Source organism: Magnolia sinica, chromosome 3 (genome assembly GCF_029962835.1).
Source record: "Magnolia sinica isolate HGM2019 chromosome 3, MsV1, whole genome shotgun sequence".
NCBI lineage: Eukaryota > Viridiplantae > Streptophyta > Magnoliopsida > Magnoliales > Magnoliaceae > Magnolia > Magnolia sinica.
Genome location: NC_080575.1, coordinates 24,535,175 through 24,548,169, shown reverse-complemented (window position 1 = coordinate 24,548,169; position 12,995 = coordinate 24,535,175). Strand labels below are relative to the sequence as shown.

The following is a 12,995-nucleotide window of genomic DNA, read 5'->3' as shown; positions in this document are numbered from 1 at the left end:
CTAAATTTGGAATAAAAAAGAGTAATTGTGAATAATGTTGATTAAAACTATCAATTGAAATGTGGGAACTAGGGTGCCAAGGATCCATGTGTAGCTATGAGGATGTTACCTTACTTTAATTCAAGAGACACAAATGGAATTGGAGTCCTATCATATCTAATTGGAAGATGAGGTAATTAAACCAAATCTGAACTTTTCATTGACCTAGCCACACATGAAGGAGTATTGTGATGATTGGAAGGATTCTATTATCCTACCATGCCCAAGAGACGATGGTGAACAACAGGATTTACCAATCTCACAATCTCAAAACAGGAAAAGAAGATATTCAAATCCATCACAACATTCATTGTAATTTGAGTCAAAATAAATTATAGAAAACTGAAAATGTTCCTTAAATTCAAACTACAAATTAATGAGGTTCAAGAAAAACAAGAATCAAAGCAGGAAAATCATCCCGACAGGCTACAAGCTTCACCTCTTAGCTAGGGCTAAGAGGTTTAGCCAACCATAGACATGATTAGATTTAAAACCCTAAAAGAAAGTATTAAAAATAAATAAGGAAGAAAAACTCTTAGAAGGTTGCTCCACTCTTTAGCTCTACCTCTTAAAACTTAATTCCTATTTAGAACTCCTCAAAAAACCCATATTTATAACCTTTGTCCGACCGTCTTTAAAAATCACCTTAAATTTACTCGCTTTGCGTAACACTTTCAATGTCATCGAACAACTTTAGATGTTATTGAACATAACTTGAATCCGGAAGTCGTGCCTTTTCGCACTGCATAACGCCTTTCGCACTGCGTAACTCTTCATGTTATCAAACATACCTTTGATGTCATTAAACAGTCCTTCGATGTCATCGAAGGGTGTTCGATCAATCAAGAATATGTCCATAGTGTTCCAGCGAGTTGCTGTAAAAATCCACAAAAATCTTGATGTCATTAAATTGCCTTCGATGTCATTGAACGAGTCTTTGAGCAATTGAATAGGGCTTCGATGTTATCGAGAACTGCATCCAATTTTTCTAGCAAATAACTTGATTTTCTTGTAATTCTTCGATGTCATTGACTCGTGTTCAATGTCATTGATCACTAGTTTCGATGTTATCGACCACCGGTCGATGACATAGACAGTGAAGTTCAGATTCTGTGAATTTCTACACTTTGCACTTTCGACTTCCTTCCTTCTCCACTTGGTTTCCTTGAATCTTGGGGTCTTGAAATCTTCAATTTTGGTCTCCTAAGATCCATCCTTTTCCTTAGTGATGCTTGAGCATCATATCCATGCTTTTAACATTCTTTTCAATCTAAACTCTTAAACTCACCTTGCAACACAAACATGTATAAAACATACCTATTAAGTGTTATCATGTTCATAAAACCAAGATATAAATAGGAGAAAATATGTAATATTTGACACTCAACACACCCCCCAACTAGTGTTTTGTTAGTCCAGAGTAAAACATGCGTGAAGAAATCTTCAATTCTCACTGTTCAAATCACTTTTAGAAAACAATCTTTTGTGTAATCAAGTATGAATGAGTATAATTCAAAGAAGTAAGAGTGAAAATTTGAAAACCTAGAGCCAAATTACATAAGCAATTAATCAAATAGGTTCTTTATCTATCACTTAGGAGCACAAGTTCATATATCAAGTTTTTCTAGTGTGCTTAGTGAATCCTACCTTCCATAAAAATACTATCATGTCATAATGTTAGCCATGATCATCACCTCAAGATTGATTGAATAATCAAGTGCTGATTCAGAACTTATCCCATTTTTCTTTTTCTTTTTTCTAGTTTTTAATTTTATATTGACAATCAGTTTTATTTATTCATTCTTTCCAGTCTTTTCATCTTCATTCTTTTCAGACTTTTATTCTTTTCATTCTTTTTTAGTCTTTTCATCATACATGACTTTTTTGTCTATCTCTTTATTTTTTAACTAGTTCTTTTCATCTTTTTAAGGTGGATAAAAATTTTCAAACTTAATTCTCAATATCTATTAATGATTCACATACTAACAATTAGAAATTCTAACACATTTCACAGAAAATAAATTGAATGTGTCTTGTGATTTAGGTCAACATGATATTCAAACTTCTTCGTAATCAATTAGATGAGAGAGCTTAAGTGATAGTCTACTTAGTTGATCAAACTCCAAAATTTTAAAATTCAATCTCTATCTTATCAACATACTCAAAGCATTCTTAATTACACAAACTTTTATTTTCCAAATGGTTCTTTTACTTGAAAAATTGAAAAAATTTTAAATTTTCAGCTCAAAGACTAAGAAAATACTGATTAGTTTACCTAATCCACACCCCCAACCTAAAATCTACATTGTCCTCAATGTAAAAGATATAAGCATGTAATGCACAAGAGACAATGAAAAGAAAGGAGAAGTGATGGAAGGGTAGTACCTGAAGAAGGAGAATTGAAGCTTTTCCAAAGTTCTTAACATGTAGATGGGTTAGCATGAAGACAACTTATTGAAAAACAAACTATCCTAATCCTAAATCCCATGAAAGTAATAAACCTAACTACACCTCCATCAGACTAGGAGGTTAATCCTGATACACAGGATCAATTAGAGTTATAGACATATCCTCTGAATTAAGCTTCCCAACAAATGGGTTTAGACGATGTCCGTTTACCATGAAAACATTGTCATTCATCAGATTCTTTATCTCGACGACCCCATGAAGATAGACATTAGTAACAGTGAAAGGGCCGATCTAACAAGATCGAAGCTTACCCGGAAAAAGATGTAATCGTGAATTATACAAGAGGAGATTTTGACCAGTTGTGAATAATTTTCGAAGGATGTTCCGTCATGGAACACCTTCATCATGTCTTTGTAAATTCTCGAGTTCTCATAAGCATCGTTCTGAATTTTTTTAAGTTCATTTAATTGAAGTTTGCCCAGCGAGCCAGCATTTTCCAAGTTAAAGTTCAAATTTTTGATCGCCCAGTAGGCTTTATGTTTCAATTCTATAGGCAAGTGGCAAGCTTTCTCATAGACAAGTCTAAAGGGAGACATTCTAATGGGGGTCTTAAAAGCTGTATGGTAAGCCCATAAAACATCAGTTAATCAGATTGACCAATCCTTATGGCTAGCGTTAATTATTTTTTTCAAGAATTTGCTTAATTTTCCTGTTAGAAATCTCGGCTTGCCCGCTTGTTTGTGGGTGGTACGGAGTGCTCACCTTACGAGAGATGCCATATTTCTTCATTAAGTTTTTAAATGACCTATTGCAAAAGTGTAACCCTCCATCACTAATGATAGCTCGAGGCGTTCTGAACCGGGAGAGGATATTTTCTTTTAAAAATTGAATTACCGTTCTATGTTCATTATTCTGGCATGGGATCGCATCGACCCACTTAGTGACATAGTCTACTACTAATAAAATATAATTATTACTAAATGATTGTGGGAATGACCCCATGAAATCGATGTCCTAATAATCAAATGCTTCAATGATAAGAATTGGGTTTAGTAGCATCATATTTCGATGAGACAATCCTCCAAATTTCTGATAATGCTCACAAGCTTTGTAAAACTCATGAGTATCTTTGAACATAGTGGGCCAGTAAAAGCCACACTGCAGAATTTTAATCGTGGTCTTTTTAGCAGAAAAGTGACCACCACAAGCCTGAGTGTGATAAAAGGAGATCACACTCTGATGTTCATTTTCTCGCACACATTTCCTTCGAATTTGGTCTGGGCAATATTTAGATAGATAAGGATCATCTTAGAAAAACTTATGTACCTCAGCGAAGAATTTTTTCTTATTTTACGTAGTACAATATGTCGGCGTGAAACTTATGGCTAGAAAATTTGCAATGTCAGCAAACCAAGGTAATTGGGAGAGTTTAAGCAATTGTTCGTCAGGGAACATGTCGTTTATTGGTGCTGGTTTAAGGGAATCAGAAAGATTAAGCCTAGAGAGATGGTCAGCCACTATGTTCTCTACACCCTTTTTCTCTCGTATTTCTATGTCGAACTCTTAAAGTAGAAGGATTCATCTTATCAAGGAGGGCTTAGCATCATTCTTAGAAAGAAGGTACTCCAACGCCGCATGATCTGTGTAAATGATGATCTTGAATTCGATCAAGTAAGACGTAAATTTATCCAAAGCGAACACTATGGCTAAGATTTCCTTCTCCATAGTGGAGTAATTTACTTGGGTAGAATTTGGAGTTCTATTTGCATAGTGAATTACACAGGAATTCTTCTCTTTTTAAAAGGGATGCTCCAATTGGGTGGCTACATGATAGGAACGGTAGTCAACATGGCCTTGAGCTTAGTGAAAGTTTCTTGGCATTGCTCAGTCCACTCATATGGTGAATCCTTTTGAAGGAGGTTACAGAAAGGACAGGAGAGGTGGCTAAAGTCATTTATGGAATCGTCTATAAAATTCGGCGTATCCTAAGAAGGATTGCATGTCACGTATGTTCTTGGGTGGAGGTAGAGTAAAGATAAGGTCAATTTTCACCTTGTCTACCTCAATTCCCTTGGATGAAATTATATGTCTAAGCACTATTTCCTTGGAAACCATGAAATGACATTTCTCCCAATTGGTCTGCAGTCTTCTATCGTTCAGTTATCGAGCCTGTCGATTCAACCCTCTCTTGTCGCAAGGGTGATCGAGGCTCAGCAGACGGATGAGTCGTTACAGGATTACCGAGCAGATGCGGCATCTGAGAGTCAGACAGATTGGTAGATTGGTGCTGATGGTGGGCTTCGCTTTAGAGGCCGATTGTGTGTCCCGGATATTCCTGAGTTGCGCAGAGATCTTATGACCGAGGCGCATCGATCGCGGTTTTCTATCCACCCTGGCTCGAGGAAAATGTACCGTGATATGAGGCGACAGTATTTCTGGGCAGGGATGAAGCGCCAGATTGCCAGTTTTGTGGCTGAGTGTGACACATGCCAGCGTGTCAAGGCCGATCATCAGAGACCCCCTGGTCTATTGCAGCCGTTGAGCGTCCCGACGTGGAAGTGGGAGCACGTATCTACAGATTTTATTATGGGTTTGCCGAGGACTCAGCGCGGTCATGACGCTATCTGGGTTGTCGTGGACCGTCTGACGAAGTCGGCACATTTTCTTGCGATTCGTGCGACTTGGCCCTTGGACCGGCTTGCGAGGTTGTTCATTGAGGAGATTGTGAGACTGCACGGCGTACCAGTCTCAATCATTTCTGACCGAGACCCGAGGTTCACGTCTCAGTTCTGGAGGAGCTTTGAGAGCTATGGGCACGATTTGCAGGCTCGATCGCGTATCATCCGCAGACCGATGGCCGGACCGAAAGGGTCAACCGAGATCCTTGAGGATATGCTTCGAACTGCGTGATTGACTTCGGTGGTAGGCTGGGATGAGCATCTGCGATTGGCGAGTTCGCATACAACAACTATCGGACCATTGGCATGGCTCCTTTTGAGGCATTATATGGCGGACCGGCAGATCTCGAGTTGTTGGACCGAGGTTGGAGAGCGGTGTCTCCTAGGTCCCGAGCTTGTGCGATAGACATCAAAGGTTATTGATATTATCGGGCAGAGGATGCGCACAGCTCAGGGCCGGCAGAGTGTTGTTGATCGCCGGCGTCGTCCCTTAGAGTTTGATGTAGGGGACCATGTGTATCTCAAGGTCTCGCCTATGAAGGGCATAGTTAGATTTGGAGCGAAGGGTAAGCTTGCCCCGAGATTCATAGGACCTTTGAGATCACCGAGCGCATTGGCGCGTGGCCTATCGGCTTGCCTTACCATCTCGGTTGTTCTGGCGTCCATAACGTTTTCACGTCTCTATGTTGAGGAAGTGTGGGTCGAACATCGTTCCTGTTATCGATTGGCGGCCGTTGGAGGTTCGTGAGGACGCTTCTTACATCGAGCGGCCGATTCGTATCCTTGATCGAAAGGAGCAGTCCTCCGAACCAAGGTCATCCCCTTGGTGAAGGTTCGGTGGGGTCACCATTCGTGGATGAGGCATCTTAGGAGCGCGAGGCCGAGATTCGAGAGCGCTATCCTCATCTCTTTGATGATTGATTGTATGTTGTATGTTGTATCTGTCTCCGATATTTATATGGCGATGCCTTGCTTCCTCTTCTATTATGATTTAGGTTTTCTTGTGTTGATTTAAATTTTGAGGATGAATTTTTGTGTGTAAATCCACAGAAATCGATATATATATATATATATTTATTTATTTTGTAAATTTTTAGGGGATTTGGTTTGGAAGCAAATTTCGGCCACTTTCCAATTTTTTTGAATCAAATTCCTCATTTTGGGAAAATTTTTGAGAAGGGAAAAATGTGCAAAAATATTGTGAAAATAAGAAGAAATTAAAAAATAAATTTTTTTTTTTTGGGGGGGGAATATGGTCGTGGACTGAATTCCAACCATTCCTTTTTAATTTTCGTGAATCCCAATCTCTCATTTTTTAAATGGAGAAAATAGAGAACAAGAAAAACGTGTAAATGCTGCCAAAAAAAAAAAATCACAAATCAAGCCCATCTATTGTGTGTGTCCCACTTGGATGAGGGGTCAGACCAAGTTTCAGCCGCTTCCAAAACTCAGGTGGACCCCACCAAGTGCTTTTATATGTTTTATGAATGGCTTGGTTTGATTTTAAATGGCACGACCCACCCAACCTGTGCACGTCTGTCATGGGATGGGCGTGGGCTTAGTTTCAGGCCCAAATTTTAGTTACTTTTTCTTAATTTATTAGACTGTGTCCCATTGAATATTGATGTTTCAAACCTACATGGGTGGGTTCCTGAATTTCTAATTTGACTTTCACTTTTCCTTCTCACTTTTTTTAATCTTAGAATTAATTTTGTCTCTAAATACTTCCTTTATTTAGTATATCCACTTTAACATTTTTCAAACTTTAAATTAATGAAAAATGTATTTAAAAAAGTTCTAGTGTACATTTTAAAAATATATAAAAAATATGTATTGAACTAACATAAAAGAAACATTGCTTAAGCAAAGAAAGATTTGCCAATCCTCTGAAACAACTTTGTGTATATATAAATGGAAGTCAAGTAAATAATATTTTAAAACTGGAGAAAAAGAATTATCAAATAGGCCACCTTAGGAAAAGTTCCAATTTCCATTTTGTTGCTTAGAATCCTCCTTCCATTAAAAAACTAATTATAATTTGCCGTATCACCCAAGAAATGATTAAGTGGATTGCTTACCCTTTTCCTTTTCTTCTAAAATTTAATTGACACTTTTTTTTCATTCCCAAAAAATTTTGGACTTTATTCTTTCCTTTTAGCATCATACATGCTTTTTAAAACAGGCCCTCCCCGGGTGGTATTTATCTCCCATCAAATGCATTTAATGGTCCCATATTAAATCCAACCCAAAATTCAGTAAATGGAACTTGGTGGGCCAACATATTAAAATCTGTAAACAATTAAAATAAAATTAATTTGGCCCACTAACAATAGTAACTAATATTAACCTCATTTAATAACCAAACTAAAGAATTTTAATTTAACAAATTTTTTCCCCAAAAAAAATTTTTACTTGAAAAATTGAAAAATTTTAAAATTTTTGCTAAAGACTAAGAAAATATTGATTAGTTTACCTAATCCACACCCCCAACCTAAAATCTACATTGTCCTCAATGTAAAAGATATAGGCATGTAATGCACAAGAGACAACGAAAAGAAAGGAGAAGTGATGAAAGGGTAGTACCTGAAGAAGGAGAATTGAAGCTTTTCCAAAGTTATTAACATGTAGATGGGTTAGCATGAAGACAACTTATTGAAAAACAAACTATCCTAATCCTAAATCCCATGAAAGTAATAAACCTAACTACACCTCCATCAGACTAGGAGGTTAATCCTGATACACAGGATCAATTAGAGGTATGGACATATCCTCTGAATTAAGCTTCCCAATAAATGGGTTTAGACGATGTCCGTTTACCGTGAAAACATTGTCATTCATCAGATTCTTTATCTCGACGACCCCATGAAGATAAACATTAGTAACAGTGAAAGGGCCGATCTAACAAGATCAAAGCTTACCCGGAAAAAGATGTAATCGTGAATTATACAAGAGGAGATTTTGACCAGTTGTGAATAATTTTCGAAGGATGTTCCGTCATGGAACACCTTCATCATGTCTTTGTAAATTCTCGAGTTCTCATAAGCATCGTTCTGAATTTTTTTAAGTTCATTCAATTGAAGTTTGCCCAGCGAGCCAGCATTTTCCAAGTTAAAGTTCAAATCTTTGATCGCCCAGTAGGCTTTATGTTTCAATTCTACAGGCAAGTGGCAAGCTTTCTCATAGACAAGTCTAAAGGGAGACATTCTAATGGGGGTCTTAAAAGCTGTATGGTAAGCCCATAAAACATCAGTTAATCGGATTGACCAATCCTTATGGCCAGCGTTAACTATTTTTTTTCAAGAATTTGCTTAATTTTCCTGTTAGAAATCTCGGCTTGCCCGCTTGTTTATGGGTGGTACGGAGTGCTCACCTTACGAGAGATGCTATATTTCTTCATTAAAGTTTTTAAATGACCTATTGCAAAAGTGTAACCCTCCATCACTAATGATAGCTCGAGGCGTTCCGAACCGGGAGAGGATATTTTCTTTTAAGAATCGAATTACCGTTCTATGTTCATTATTCTGGCATGGGATCGCATCGACCCACTTAGTGACATAGTCTACTACTAATAAAATATAATTATTACTAAATGATTGTGGGAATGACCTCATGAAATTGATGTCCTAATAATCAAATGCTTCAATGATAAGAATTGGGTTTAGTGGCATCATATTTCAATGAGACAATCCTCCAAATTTTTGATAACGCTCACAAGCTTTGTAAAACTCATGAGTATCTTTGAACATAGTGGGCCAGTAAAAGCCACACTGCAGAATTTTAATCGTGGTCTTTTTAGCAGAAAAGTGACCACCACAAGCCTGAGTGTGACAAAAGGAGATCACACTCTGATGTTCATTTTCTCGCACACATTTCCTTCGAATTTGGTCTGGGCAATATTTAGATAGATAAGGATCATCTTAGAAAAACTTATGTACCTCAGCGAAGAATTTTTTCTTATCTTACGTAGTACAATATGTCGGCGTGAAACTTATGGCTAGAAAATTTGCAATGTCAGCAAACCAAGGTAATTGGGAGAGTTTAAGCAATTGTTCGTCAGGGAACATGTCATTTATTGGTGCTGGTTTAAGGGAATCAGAAAGATTAAGCCTAGAGAGATGGTCAGCCACTACGTTCTCTACACCCTTTTTCTCTCGTATTTCTATGTCGAACTCTTAAAGTAGAAGGATTCATCTTATCAAGTAGGGCTTAGCATCATTCTTAGAAAGAAGGTACTCCAACGCCGCATGATCCGTGTAAATGATGATCTTGAATTCGATCAAGTAGGACGTAAATTTATCCAAAGCGAACACTATGGCTAAGATTTCCTTCTCTATAGTGGAGTAATTTACTTGGGTAGAATTTGGAGTTCTATTTGCATAGTGAATTACACAGGGATTCTTCTCTTTTTAAAAGGGATGCTCCAATTGGGTGGCTACATGATAGGAACGATAGTCAACATGGCCTTGAGCTTAGTGAAAGTTTCTTGGCATTGCTCAGTCCACTCGTATGGTGAATCCTTTTGAAGGAGGTTACATAAAGGACATGAGAGGTGGCTAAAGTCATTTATGGAATCGTCTATAAAATTCGGCATATCCTAAGAAGGATTGCATGTCACGTATGTTCTTGGGTGGAGGTAGAGTAAAGATAAGGTCAATTTTCACCTTGTCTACCTCAATTCCCTTGGATGAAATTATATGTCTAAGCACTATTCCCTTGGAAACCATGAAATGACATTTCTCCCAATTTAGCACCAAATTCTTTTCTTCACATCACTTCAACACATTTTAAAGATTTTTCAAACATTCGCTGAAGGATGGACTAAAGACAGAGAAGTCGTCCATGAAGGCCTCTAAATATTGCACCACCATGTCAGAGAATATACTCAACAGGCATCGTTGAAAAGTGGCGGGGCATTACACAACCCGAATGGCATCCTTCGGTAAGCAAAGGTACCAAAGGGGCATGTGAATGTCATCTTTTCTTAATCTTCAAGGGCTATCTCTATTTGATTGTACCCTGAATACCCGTCAAGGAAGCAGTAGTAAGAATGACCGGCTAACCTATCCAAAATATGATCAATGAAGGGTAAAGGAAAGTGGTCCTTCCTTTTGATAGTCTTTAACTTCCTGTAGTCAATGCACTTTCTCCAACCAGTAGTGACTTTAGTTGGCACGAGTTTATTGTCAGCATTGGATACGATGGTAATTCCAGACTTCTTAGGAACCACCTGAGTTGGACTCACCCATTGACTATCAAATGTAGGGTAAATGATACTCACATCCAACAACTTAAGTACCTCACTTTTAACCACTTCTTTCATATTTGAATCGACGCTGTAGTTGTCAGAAGGTTTTTGCATTATCCTCAAGATGAATGTGGTGAGTAAAAATTAAAGGGTCAATTCCCTTAAGGTCCGCAAATGACCATCTAAGGGCTCCTTTATGCTTAATGAGAGTAGAAATAAGCATACTCTCTCGTTCTTTCTCAGGGTGGGAAGAAATCACCACCGAGAATGTCTCATCTTGACCTAATATAGACATATTTGAGATCAGTGAGCAAAGATTTTAGGTTAAGTTTCAGTGCTTTAAGGCTAGACGGTAGAGGCATTACATCAACTTGGGGTAATTTATCAAATTGTGGCCTCCATGGGTTAACTTCAAGTACCTGCGCAGAATCAAGCAAAGCATTTATCTCCCTAATTGTGTCATCATTTAAATCAAGGGAGTGAGCCAAGAACATCTTTAGAGTGTCACTACAAGAAATCCCACCTTTAGCGACGAAAATTTTCGTCGCTAAAAGACAAATTTTTGTAGCTAAAACATTTTACCGATGAAAATTTTCGTCGCTACATTCGTCGCTAAAAAACTGATGTAAGAGGTTTTTATCGAGGAAAATTTTGTATCGTTGGTAAAGGCAAGCTTTTTAGCGATGATTTTTTTCGTCACTAAAAATACTTTATTCATAGGTAAAAATACTTACACAACTTTTAGCGACGATAGTTTTCATCGCAAATATTTATTATAAAACTTTTAGCGACGAATATTTTTGTCGCTAAAAATATGCACAAAACTTTTAGATATGAATATTTTCGTCGCTAAAAAATACATAAAAACTGTTTGCGACAAATAGTTTTCGTCGCTAAAACTTATTACAAAACTTTTAGCGACGAATAGTTTCGTTGCTAAAAAATACATAAACCTTTTAGCGATGATAGTTTTCGTCACTAAAACTAATTAAAAAACTTGTAGCGACGAATATTCTCGTCGCTAAAAAATATATACAAATAGTTTAGCGATGATAGTTATTGTCGCTAAAAAATAATTACAAAACTTTTAACGACGATAGTTTTCGTCGCTAATATTTATTACAAAACTTTTAGCGACGATAGTTTTCATCGCTAAAAATAATCACAGAACTTTTAGCGACGAAAATATTCGTCACTAAAAAATACATCTAAATCTGTTAGCGACAATAGTTTTCGTCGCTAAAATTTATTACAAAACTTTTAGCGACGAATATTTCTATCACTAAAAAATACATAAGACCTTTTAGCGATAATAGTTTTCGTCGTTAAAAATATTTACAGAACTTTTACCTACGAAAAGTTTCGTAGGTAAAAGTCTCTTTTAAAAAAAAATATTCCAGCACAAAATTTCGCATAAAATTCCTGATATACACCTGTTACAATATATTTCATCATATTCATCCTGATATACACCTGTTATGTAATATATTTCATCATATTCACATTCACATCCATCTAAACCCAAACTAGTAAATCCATCCAAACCTGAACTACATTCAACCAAACACAAACAATCTTATCCACATCACATTCATTCATGCATAAATATATATAAGCTTAACATAATAAAAAAAATACAAAAAATCACAAAGATGAAGGCGGAGGTGGTCGGGCATCGGTGGGTAAGCATGCAGTAAGAGCATGAAACATCTCCGTGATCCATCGCTCATGCTCCACCCGCATCTCCTCCATCTTCCTCTCCTGCTCCTCCCTCTTCCTTGCCAACTCCTCCATCATCTTCCTCTCCTGCTCCTCTCTCTACCTGTCCAGCTCCTCCATCATCTTCCTCTCCTGCTCCTCCTTCTGCCTGTCTAGCTCCTCTCTGATGTCATGGATGACGACCCGTAGCTGCTGAACCTCTCTCTCTGCGATATCAGTTCGGCGTACGACGCTGTCGCCAATGACGATGGATCGGCTGGAGGTAGCTCTAGCAGGTGTCATTAACTTGGCACCATGGCCAAGCCCACGCACATATCTAGAACGGGTGCCAAGCACCTGACTCAGTATCTCTGGTTCACTCAGCTGAGTACCATCGGGAGTGGGCTGACTGCGTAAGGTGTTCATCTCTTCCTGTAATGAAAAATATGAATTTTCATAATAAATAACATTATTATAATTTAATGCAATTAAATTTTACAATGTAAGGATTTTTACCCAAATCTCACTGGCTTTAGGATGTACCCAAGATCCCGTCGCCTACCGACAGTGAGTCCCTCTGTACAAGTCTACTGGTCCGGGCTCCTGGCCAGTGAGGGAATCTCACTGCACAATCGAAAGGACAATATAGTTAATATAAATGCAAGGAAAGAATATATAAACGTAATAATTACTAGTAATTTCTTACCATGTCGTGATGAAGTCGTACAAATGACTTTGAACCAGCTACGTGGTTTACTTCTAACTTTCTCCTGTTATCAGAATTTATTTTGCTCCTCTTTTGAACACATTATTCATAATATATTTTTATTAATTATGAATTTAAATATTACGTTAAGATATCGTAAATATGTAAATATTACCTAAAAAAATCAAACGAAAACCTATCGCAGAGTATCTACCAATCC

General features: G+C 37.5%; 1 protein-coding gene across 1 annotated transcript; it reads right to left on the bottom strand.

Annotated features, from left to right (window-relative positions):
* Positions 1-12,003: 12,003 nt before the first annotated feature.
* On the bottom strand, positions 12,004-12,694 carry LOC131241473 (uncharacterized). The gene is made up of 3 exons (XM_058240260.1): positions 12,586-12,694; positions 12,194-12,501; positions 12,004-12,148 (listed from the first exon to the last, which is right to left on the bottom strand). The coding sequence occupies exons 2-3, from the start codon at positions 12,493-12,495 to the stop codon at positions 12,016-12,018; spliced, it is 435 nt and encodes a 144-aa protein (XP_058096243.1). The 5' UTR covers positions 12,496-12,501; positions 12,586-12,694; the 3' UTR covers positions 12,004-12,015.
* Between the last annotated feature and the right edge of the window lie 301 nt (positions 12,695-12,995).

Coding starts and splice junctions, on each gene's coding strand:
- LOC131241473 (XM_058240260.1), bottom strand. CDS start 12,495: ATGAACACCTTACGCAGTCAGCCCACTCCCGATGGTACTCAGCTGAGT. Junction 12,149..12,193: donor ATGATGGAGGAGCTGGACAG/GTAGAGAGAGGA, acceptor GGAGTTGGCAAG/GAAGAGGGAGGAGCAGGAGA.